The sequence below is a fragment of the Pleuronectes platessa genome, chromosome 19, assembly GCF_947347685.1.
Source record: "Pleuronectes platessa chromosome 19, fPlePla1.1, whole genome shotgun sequence".
Taxonomy (NCBI): domain Eukaryota; kingdom Metazoa; phylum Chordata; class Actinopteri; order Pleuronectiformes; family Pleuronectidae; genus Pleuronectes; species Pleuronectes platessa.
Genome location: NC_070644.1, coordinates 7,804,612 through 7,816,491, shown reverse-complemented (window position 1 = coordinate 7,816,491; position 11,880 = coordinate 7,804,612). Strand labels below are relative to the sequence as shown.

The 11,880-nt window shown below is 40.7% G+C and overlaps 1 protein-coding gene across 2 annotated transcripts; it reads right to left on the bottom strand.

Annotated features, from left to right (window-relative positions):
* Positions 1–199: 199 nt before the first annotated feature.
* Positions 200–11,880, bottom strand: prkaa1 (protein kinase, AMP-activated, alpha 1 catalytic subunit). 2 transcript variants are annotated; one of them, XM_053410805.1, is made up of 9 exons: positions 11,700–11,880; positions 9,599–9,740; positions 7,335–7,428; positions 6,912–7,056; positions 5,947–6,034; positions 5,625–5,849; positions 4,982–5,501; positions 4,346–4,472; positions 200–3,004 (listed from the first exon to the last, which is right to left on the bottom strand). In XM_053410805.1, exons 1-9 carry the CDS (start codon positions 11,794–11,796, stop codon positions 2,721–2,723), a joined length of 1,722 nt encoding a protein of 573 aa, XP_053266780.1. In that variant the 5' UTR covers positions 11,797–11,880; the 3' UTR covers positions 200–2,720. The 2 variants fall into 2 exon arrangements, with proteins under 2 accessions (XP_053266780.1, XP_053266781.1); XM_053410806.1 differs by lacking the exon at positions 11,700–11,880 and adding an exon at positions 11,212–11,339.

The window sequence follows — 11,880 nt, the reverse complement described above, 5'->3', positions numbered from 1 at the left end:
AGAGGACTGTATATTTCTAACCCTTTCATGTTTGACATTCCTGGATTTGTTTACAACTAAACAAATTAGTAAAAGTAGTAAGATTTATGAGTAATATTGCTTAGTATCGTTCCTAAAGCAACAATACTATTAAATTCGTAAATCTTGAGGGTTTGAATATCGCAAAGGACTGGAGACATACAGAGAAGCTTTGGCAGAATTGTGTGCAATTTAGCAGTTTATTAGGCAGTTGTGTACACAAATGATTTCAACACTGTCCATTCAGATTTACACTGGTCGATCTAGTAGGGTCCCTTTACACACCAAACAAAAATAGAACAATATTTCTTTGAAGCACAGACAGACTGACAGAGTTCACCTGCTAACAGTCCTCTAGGAAACTAAGCTGTCAAAAAGGTCACTGTTTCACACATTCATCTTTTCCACAAAACCCACCATGTCAGTCATGGCCGAGCTCTGTATTCAGAACTTGCAACTTCCCTTCCAAACTAAAACGGTTTAGGTTTTCAAGATCTTCCCGAGACCATAGTGTGCATTTCTTTCCCAAAATCTCTGTGTCATAAACTCTGGTTTAAAAGTGAAAAATGAAGGTCAAATATCAACTAAATATTTAAGTCCAAACCAAACCTGTAGGACAGCAAGGAGACAACATGATCAATGTTGTAGTCTTTTTTGTTGAAACATATCTTTGAAATGTAAAGTTGTTTAGGCAAAGGGGATATTTTGGATTTTTAAAGCTGTGGAGAGCGAACACTGGAAACTTCAGCAACTGCTCTTGATAAAAAATAAAATCTTTCTTTTAGGTATCTGATATTACATGACAACAGACTAAGATCAGAAACAAGGTTAATAATTTATGAAAAAATTTATGAAATAAGTTTGATTGTTTTTTTCCTATTGTGGTTAGATGGAAGTAGTTACTGATGTCTACAGCATTTAGCAACATCGAAACTTAATTTCAAGTTTTACAGTCAAGATATTATTCTTAAATGTAAACACTTAATAATTCGTGTATTTCTAATTAAGTCAATTAATACCGTCAATATAAATGGTGGACTTCAACCTTTATAAATGCAAAGAGGGGCCAATAATTCGGATCAGCACTGAATTTGTGACTTTTACTGACATAAAAACGGATGAACAGTACTGATAATGATAAGGCAGCCAAACAACAGACACCACTTCAAACTTCAGGACTTTGGACAGGAAATGGAGGGAGACACTTCATAATTTTCAGAAGACTTTGAGATTGTAAACATAAAGTTCCATCTGATATTTTGTTAAAAACTATAAATCGGCCACACATTCATGATCAATGCTCGTGTGGTGTTTTTTCATTTTTCAGAATTTCAACGTACACAGCACGACTTAATGACAAGCTCACAAGTCTGTTTAAGGTTTAGATATATGTAAACCTTTTTCACCCCAATGTCAAGTTTCAAGCAAATAATCTAAATCAAAGACATGAAAAAATGACAATATTTAGGAGGTTTTCTCCTGCCAATACACTGTCCATGCATTGTATGCTACTCATTTTCAATTTGAGCGCCAGGGCCTCTACACTTGTGATCAATTGGCATTTACGAATTGAATGTAGGCAAAAGGCATTTCACTCAGTAATCATTCTGAAATCCTAATAATTAATCAAAAAAATAAAGAAAAATACAGCAAAATAAACTTGTTATTGTTATACATGATGCTGAAAGTGATATTTCTATATTTTGACTGTCATGGCAAAATATCTCTTATATGGTAGAAGCAGGCTATATTTATCTGGAAAGACAATCAAGTATCAGAATAATTGTGATTGAAGGAAACAAAAGTGTGATATTGATTTAAAAAACAAGACAGTAAAAAAGGAAAATATATACCATCCAGCAATAGATCTTAATGCAACAAAAGAAAGAAAAATCCATTTCCGACAGAACCAACCGTCTGTCCACTTAACGCACTGATAAATATATTCACCTCTTTATATATAAAAATGTTGGGGACAGACAATTTTCAAAAAAAATGTTTACAACATGGACAACACTATGAAAATTTAGGTTTTGACAAGTCAGATCCACAAAAAGAAGAAAACCAAACATAAATCTGATGATGCATTCTTTTATCCCTGACACGAGACAGAAATACAGGGGTCATTGCACTTCTTCTAGTCCAATGAACAACGGGCATGGTGACCCCAGTTATAGCCAGTGCAGCACCCCGATACATCTGCACCACCTCTCTGATCCCTACTGAAATACAAGAGCAGCGGGAGAGAAAAGGAACTTGTGCAAAAGTGCTTCCTGCATCCTACACACGTGTCTGCCACCCAACTACTTCGACCCTCAACGTGTGGCTTCCTTCTCTGCAGGCAAAGTCGTGGTCTTGTCCTCTGCACTGGAATGCTCACTGGCTACAGTACAGAAAATTCAGTGTAATCACTTACACATTTATGTGTAGGTGGAACATGGACTTTTGCTTTTAAACTGGTCAGGAAACTGTTGCTCTGTCTTAGCTATTACGTAGCTTGTCAATCATCTTTTTCCAATAACCCCTTACATCCCCTGTCAGCTCAGTATACATCCCTTCAGCTTAGGGAACATCAACCTGCATCAGTGCCATGGAACAATCACTTCATCCTCAGCAGGGATGAATTGAGCCATGAATCGGTTGCATGCTTATTGCTATAAAGACACTCAGAGAGGATAAAAGGCTAGCGATTGTTTTGCGAGTTATCGTGCAAGTAGTTTAATAAGATTCGCGCACATTTCAAAGAACTCGATGGTGTGGCTCCCCGGTCGTGGGACAGGTGCGATGTCCCCGCCTCCCGCTGAGTCAATGGATGATGTTAGCGACGACGCTAAGGAGCCCTCTGCCGCCTTGGTGGGGGCCACAATGCTAGATGTAGGTGGAGTGTCAGCCCCGTCAACATCGTTCTTGATAGTGGTGCGGTAGTTGCCCACTGACCCAGAGCGGAGAGGGGTAGCAGTTCCAGATTTTACCTCCAACATATCATCTGAATGACACAAGACACAACATGTTTTCAGAATAAATTACACAGCAGTTTACGACAAACTACCTGTTATTTCATTCCATATCAATAGAGAATAACAGTGACAGCCCAGATTTAGAACAGCTCTGGTTCTGGAAGTATTTTCCCAATTGGGCTTTAAGAAATCCTTATAATCCGGCTATGAGATGAATTGTGACCATGAAACATTTGATATAGAGCTAGAAATATTGGAAATCGGAAAAATAAACAACGTTATAAGGCTATGAACATAATTATTTTAAGAGTGAAGTAACTACGCATCCCATAAGCCATTGCAAATGATTCCATGATTTCCCGTGCTTCCTCTTGAATTTAACCTTGTGTTTTTGTTGTTATCGCCCCCGTTGGACTCTTTCCCTCACCTTCAAAAATAACTGCAGAAAGGAAATCATGGTTATTCTGTGGTTAATGTGATGTAACACAGATCGTAGCATACGTGATTTTCACAATTGTGGTAAACATTTCCATGGAAACAGCGAGCTCCACCAATCAGAGGTGTCACTATTACACCTGAGACTTGTGGTTAGATATTTTTCGTGACATTGAGAATAAGAAAAAAAATTATATCATAGAGACATAAAGCAAAAAACACAAGAGCTCGTAAATTGTGGTAGGTCTAAATGGATGGTTACAATATTATGGCTGCTAATCAAAATCTCTGTTTTAGGTCCAGAGCCACGCCTGGTAAGAGTGATAGATATTTATTCTGAGAAATTAATGTATGTAATAAATAACTATAGGCCCAAACGGATTTTTCAATTTTACTCATGAAAAATGTATTTAGAGGTCATTCATGTGGTAATAATAAGCCTTGTTTTTGATTTGGTTAGTTGATAGAAATACAAGGTCACAACTATCAGCTTTCCCTTCTGGTGAAACACAGACTTTGCTTTTACAGCCTGAACACAAATTTGGTCTCCCCCCTGTATGTAGCATTCCTTTGCTACGTTAAATGGCCCATTACAAAACTCTTATCTCAGTTTTTCCTTTGATCTGCCGCTCAGTACCGACACAGTGTGTGCAAAAAGCCAGAGCCCTCCAGTCTGAGTCAATCATTTATGAAGTCAGCACTGACATTGAACTTCCTATTCTACAGGACAGAATCTAGGCAAACACATCCTAGAAATGAGGAGTTGACTTCAGGTCTTACTAATTTTAACAGGTTAATGTGGTACAAGACGAGTTTAGATCATAGACCTGTTTTTTTCAATTTCAAGTTAATTGGAAAAGTAGTATTACCCATCTTTCTGTGATTTTCATACACATTTAAGTCAGGGAAATCCACACAGTACTTGTACAACTTACCGTCTATGCTACGAAAGTCAAGGAGGTAGGTTCTACTGTCCACCTGGTAGAGTTGAAGGCTCATCTTGGTTTGCATCCCAGTGATAGGGTTCTTCCTTCTCACACGTAAATAATATGGATTCCCTACCTGAACACAATGAGTGTATAAAGCAACATATTTACTCTGGTATCACAAATAAACTTCAATTACAGATAATCTTTGTCAAATCATCACACTGTTGGGCTGCACTGTCCCAGATTTTAAAGACATTCGGCATGTTGATCTGGTCACATGAGAGAACCATGGAACTGAAATCTCATGTGTCTGGAATGCTAATCAAGGTAGATTAACAGTCAGCTTAAAATCATGATTCCACAAATGTTGTTTTTCTTTGAACACAATATCTAGAGGCCTAAGACCCCTTAAAAAACAACGGATCACTAACTGCTGTTCAACAACATCGGAGGGCATCAGCAATGTGATGTCACTTCAAATAAGTCCCATCTCAGCCACAACTCTAAAACCAAAGACCATACTTTATGGCGGTCTTACTGACCTTATAAATTTAAATTTAACTGTTATATTCACTAAAAAAGAAGATATTTTTTATCTTAGGCATAGTATACTGCTGGAAAAAAGTTTAGCTTATTCCTTACCTTCCACTCGTAATCCAGCTGTTTCATGGCACGACACACTTCTGACATGATATCATTTGGTCTACTCTGACTGCGGATTCCCAGGTGCCACTTGGCCCTCCTGACACCCTGGTGCTTGGACTTCTGGGGGTTCAGTTCATCCAGCGTGTGCCGAGGCCTGGGAGGAGTCTCTGCCAGGAGGAAGGGTACGCGCTCTGGGTGGGGCTTGACAATGGCGGCCACAGCCCCACCAGAAGAAGTCAGGAGCTGGTCGTCTAGAAAAGAGTCGGGTGGGCTGGACGCCAGGTAGAAGTCCTTGGCTTCATTCATGATGCGACGATTGTCAATGATGAGGTGATAGGCGACGGCCAGCGGGTCCTGATGGTTGCGACTGTATATGCAGGTCAGGACCTCCTCCTCTGTGCACTCAAACTTCTCACACACCTCCTTCAGGGCCTCATCGTCAATCATGTTGTTGCTGTAGGAGGGGTCCTCGGGGAACAAGTACTTGGGAAGTTCCTGTTTGAACCAATCGTCCTCTCTGTAGGGGAAAGGGACATTATAATGTAATGCACTTGATTTACATCATCACTCGTCTTAAAAAAAGACAGGATTGTTAGAACAGTAATACGTCTCCTTATGTATTCAGTCTACGCCAGCTCACCTGATGTCTTTGATGGTGGCTCTTTTCATGGGGTCCACCTGCAGCATGTGTTTAAGGAGGCTTATTACGGAGGCGTTCAGATACGTTGGTGTGAAAAAGATCCCGTCACAGATCTTCTTAAAGAGTGTTGGCACGTGGTCGTCATCAAAAGGAAGAGTCCCACACAACAAGGCATAGAGAATGACCCCACTGCTCCAGATATCTACCTCCGGACCAGCATATAACCTGAGGACGAAAACCAAGAAACCATTCTGTATTCGTGAAGGAAAAGTTTTACTCAGTCTGTTAATTCAGCAACACACGAAGACAAGAAAAACATTACCTTCCTGAGATGACCTCAGGAGCAGCATAGTTTGGAGATCCGCAGCTTGTTCGCAGGAACTCTCCATCAGACATCATGTTTGATAAACCTGCACAGCATTGTACACAGTTATAGCACACATTTCAAGAACTTTGGTAGGAATAATAACACACTTGTATCATTATCTTGATGATATTTCTCGAGTTGAGGTTTTACAGGTTCCTTCCTCACGTAAAGAATTATCTGTCATACAGCATTTCAAAGTACAAACAATTGAGAATTTTTTTGTGCTCCACCCCGTAATGCTTCTGCCACTAGAATCCATTTCTGAGCCAGTGCAAGATGCATATAAAGAAGCAATTTACTCTGTTGATTTGCTAAATTATTCATTATAATCATCAATATCATTCCATCTATGTCTCGTCAATTTCCGCTTTTATGATCTGGTCACTGCAGCTCAAACTAAATAAGGGGCAGATGCTCTTTCCTCTCAAATGAAATGGCTCAAAGAGAAATCAAACTGCTCTGACAAAATATGAATGAATGGATCCCATAAAAGATAAAAAACGTTATATTATTGTACTTTTTAGTATTAAAAAGAATGTGGAAAATGTATACCGAAATGGATTGGCTCTATTTAAGACAAAAAAAATACACTTTGCATAACTAAATGCGAGATTCTGAGATCGAAAATAATGTGTGCTTGAGGGGATTTATGCTGTAAACTAATCTGCTGGGTTTTTCTTGTAAAGAAACAAGTTGTTTAAATTGAGTCGTTCTTAAGGCTTATCAAACATGTTATGTAATATCTCCTTCATAAAGCATTTGAAGCGCTGAATTCTGAAACTTTGATTGGTTAAATCAATAAATACATAAAAAGCATTGCTCCCATTTGAGTTGAAAAACTCCCAACACTGACATACAGCCATTCACATCCACCTGTCACCTGCTGACGCCCTCTCGGTTTAGGACAGAGGCACACTCACCAAAATCGGCGATCTTGGCATTCATGTGTGCGTCGAGTAGCACGTTTTCAGGCTTGAGGTCCCGGTGCACCACCATGTGTCTGTGGCAGTAGTCCACAGCTGAAATAATCTGCTGGAACAGCCGACGACTCTCCTTTTCATCCAACTGTCGAGGCAGAAATGATCGGTTAGGTGTGATCTCAGTTCGCACCTCACAGCTGACTAAGCTGCACTTCCTGTGTTTTCATTTCTGTCCCAATCTCTGTTGGTTTTTGGTTCAAAGACTTTGCACAAGAGGCTGACAATGAGGCTGCGAACACATTACACTTCTGTCTTCTAGTACCCCCACTGATAATAAAATATACATGTGCTTCATACAATACAAGACCGAAAGAGAGAAAATATGAGGGACATTACTAAACCTGACAAGACATTTTGTTTTACCTTTCCATTTTTGCAGATGTAGTCGAACAGCTCTCCTCCTGAGACATATTCCATAACCATGAAGATATCTGTAGGGGTGCTAATAACCTGATACCTGGAGAAGGGAGCACAAAGTTGAAATTAGGATCATAGCAAGTAGCTGATATAACACAATATTATAACAGAAAAGCATCTGTTATTTTATCAAAGAACACAAACAAATAAATAAGAAATAGGAATGTGAGCTAATTCATTTCCTGGATTTAACTGTGGAATACTGGGAAACATAAAAATGCGGACAGAGGACAAATGTTTTTGTTCTCACAAACACGAAACACCACTCAACCCATGACGTGAGTGTGGCTTTGCATTTGGTAACATATCAGAGAATAACAATATAACTAAAACATCTTGTTATTTTCAGGCTTGATAATATAAACAACACTCCTTTACAAAAAGCAATGTAAGGCATACTTTACAAAAGTGTATTTCATCTATTTTCATTGTTCTCATGCAAGCCCGCCCTCTCCCTTGCCATCAGTTGTTCAATACTGCACAAATGTAATAAAAAAAAATATCCAACGAACAAACTACATGGTGGGTTTCTGTCTATGCTTTCCATCCAAGGCTTAGTTACAAATTCTTGCATTTGAAGCCAAGTTCATGCCACATGATTTTTAGCCCAATTTGCCAGTAGCAGATGAGTTTAGCAAATCCCCTGATTGGCAGTCGCCCGCTGCAATTTGTCAACTCTCCAAAGATGTAAATACAGAGGCTTGCCTAAGAGTCAGTGACGCGTTAAAGATCAGATTTCCAACCAAATCTTGCTAATCAGAGTAGAACCCCACATCGCCAGTCTTGTCCTGTAGCCTGAACTCACAATGAATGTAAGATACCCAATCACAAGACTGTGTAGTGTTAACTGCACAGTGATCTGTGGACACCGCTTTCTTATCCACACTGGCACCTATCAGCCCCACATCTATTTACACTACAGTGACTCTGTGGCTTAACTTGCAAATAGGTCACATTTTCATGTAATGTAAAACATCAAGCAGCATAAGAAGCTACAAGGACTGACCTTCCTGTCGACTGGACAGAAACCACACTGTAAACTCTGCAGCTCACAATCCATGAGTTTTAAAACAGTGAAACGACAATGTGACAATGTCGACCTATTTATCCACTAGCATTAATCCACTAATCACAAAACAAAAAACACGTTTGCCTGAAATTAAAGCCGCCAAACAAAATGCATTTCCAAGTTTAAATTGCCCAACTTTTATCAGATGTGACAGACGTTGACTAACTGCTCATCTCTTGTGTCACAGCTGACACAAACATCCTGTAGACTAGATGAGGCAGGTGTAACATTTCTACATGTGTCTTTACTCTACAGTATTCAGACGAGACAGGCGGTGCTGTTTTCTCTGCCCCGGTATTTGTGCACCGTGTAAAAGATGGCTTTTACAAACACAAACACATGCACACACACACACACAGTTTACATTTTTTGTGCATGCATAACATGGAGCTGGTATTTCTGGCAATTAGCCACACCTGCTGGCCAGTTTAATGAGCCCTTGACTGTGGCCTTGCCGCCCACGGACATTCACATACCAGACAGGAAGTGCCTCTGCAATTTTCAAACTATATTTTTAGACCGGCGACAGTTTACCACTGCAGCGATTTGATGTTATCAGATGGAGCGTTTATTTCAGGCCAGCGGGTGTTAACTATCACTGAATAAAGCACCTGTGTATTAAAGCAACCACAGCTCACAGAGCTGGCCTCTAATCAGTATTGACTCAGTCATTTCATATGTGTAAAGTTAACAATAATTTGTTCAAAATTTTACACCTATAATTTCTCTGTATAAACTGAGTAGATGTTATCTGTACTGTTATAAATAACTTGAAACGAGACAGACACTGGGTCTGCTTTGACGAAAATAAATGTTGACAATTACTCTCTGCTGAAATGCAACTGCACTTTCAAAAGTCTAACATTTTCTAGTTGCTGAACTGAAAAAGAAGAGGTTGTAGAGCAAGACAATGATGAAGCACTTTAGAACACAGAGATCAAAAGAGGGGGATAAACAGACAAAGCAATAATGCGGACTTGGCAGAGGACGACTGATGGGAGTGGAGACTGGCTCAGGCAGATATCGTCCTAGATGGATACAGTCAAAAACCGCACCATTAAAAGCCCAGAAATAGAATAGTGGGTGGTATTTATGGGGGGGGGGTTATGGAGTAGCGATCAGGGTGTAATCTAGGACTTACAGCTTAATTATGTGAGGATGCCTGAAAAGCTTGAGGTTCTGGATCTCGCGGCGAATCTTTCCCACCACATCCAAACTGCGGATCTTCTGTCGATTCAGGATCTTGACTGCCACTTGGTGTTTGGTCAGCTCATGTTGGCCCACTGTGGGATAAAAAAGGATGAGAGCATATGAGTGACAATAGAAACAACCAACAACACGGCAAAGATGAAACATACCACAGCTAAAGTAGGAATATTATGCAATAGTGCTAAAGTACTGTCATAAATGAAGCAGGAAAACCTTGTATTCTTTTCCAGGAACTCAAGAGAGCAATTTATAAACAGGAATTAACTGATTTCTTTGGCCACTTGGAGGCAGAATGAACAAGTTACACATCTAACTGTGCCTCGGTAGAGTTGATTTGGTGAACTTGTTGGAAAACAATCAAAAAAACCTAAAATGCTCTGTTGACATGACTGGAACTGTGAAGACACATGATAATTATTACCCCGGGTTATGTTTTCTGTTTGTTTGTCTATTAGTTTCCAGGATTACGCAAAACTACTGGATTCATTACCATGAAACTTGGTGGAATGATGCAGTATGAGTCATGAGATCAGGGTTGGATCCAGGATTGTTTTTCACTTTCTTGAACATTGTGAGATCGGGCGTTTACCGACTTCCTCACTGATTTATCAGAGAATATCAGACATGTTTAGGGAATTATGTTTATTTGTCTGTGCAATTTGAAGCTGATCCAAATAAAAGTCTGAGCCTTGACAGAGGTATTCACTCCCCATCCACCTTATAGTTGGTTTGTAAAGTTGATATGGTTATTGGCATACATTTAATGTGACAATAAAATACTCTATAGAGTATTCTTTCCACATACAAGTATGCATTTGACCTGCTGTTGATATAAATACATGGACTATAGCAGATCTAAGTGTAAGGTGCGCTCTGTAAGCCAGGGAGTGGTGAACAAGCTACAGGTGCCTCTGCAAAACACTTAAATATACATGCAACTGTTCCCTATTGCAAAAGACTCCTTTTGGTTACCACGGTTTGGCCAAGGGCTCGTGAAGTTTGTTTTTAATCTGAGCCCGAAGTGTTATCCTTCGGCTGAGGTGAAAACAACCTCAACAGCAGCACAGTCAGAAGAAAGGTATGCAAAGATAACCCAAACAGATCAGGACATACTGTACAGAGAGGAATACATACAACATGGGACTGGGTGGGTGGTGGGAATACTGGGCTGCTACAGATCCAATTTAACTACCAGTTGTGCTAGTACTTGCACTATTTACCAAGTTTCCTGTAATGATACAGCAAAAACTCCAGATCTGGGTGGTCCTTTTTAACAACAACCAAATTTAAAAATTTAAAAAACAGCAGGGAGATGACTCACAGGGCTCTACCTAACTTTTAGTAGAAAGTCTGATTTGTTATTTTGGGGCTTGGTCGTATATTCGTATGAGACAGGATGTACTGTGGTGTCAGAGTCAACAGCCTGTAGACAAGGTGAGGCAAGTTCAGAGAACGTTTCCTAAAATCGGGTATTTCATCCCCATGATGATTCAGATAAACTGATATATATATATATATATATATATATATTGACATTAACCATACCTCCCAATGGAGTGGCGGCTGGGTTTGTCTCACTGCCCCCTCTCACGGGTGGCATATACAACTCACACGGAAGAGGAGTTACGCCCAAATATGACACCGAGGTGTAGGAACGTCCATTTAATGTGTTTGAATGTGCGAGCAGGAGAGAAGAGGCAGCTACAGCTAGCGCAAGCGGGGATGGTTTACTTCCCGGTGTCAGACTTGACCAGCGACTTGTGGCTCTGTGGTTAGCTCACAACGCACCCGACGCTAACTCTGCTCGTCTGCAGCGAATGAAGTGTCAAAGTGTCGCGGCGCCGCGCCGTGTTGGTGAACAAAAGTCGAGTTGAGACGAACTAGCCGGACAACAAGTGTGCGCTTCCGTCCCCGGCGCTGCGACAGGTTAGCCGCCGCGGCGGCAGGCTACGCTAGCAGCTAGGCTAGCAGCTCCCACTCATCCACCATCTTCCTGTCGGCAGGATCCACACACACACGCAGGCAGACATTACCTTTAACCTTCCCGAACGTGCCCACTCCCAGCGTGTCTCCCAGGATGTAGTGTCCGATCTTCACTCTTCCTTCATGCTTCGTCTTCTCCGTCGCCATGTTCCCCGCGGTGGCCTTGCAGCGAGGTGAGCGGGCTGCGGGCAGAGACGGGCCGGACTCCTCTGTGCTCCGGCGGCTCGGCTC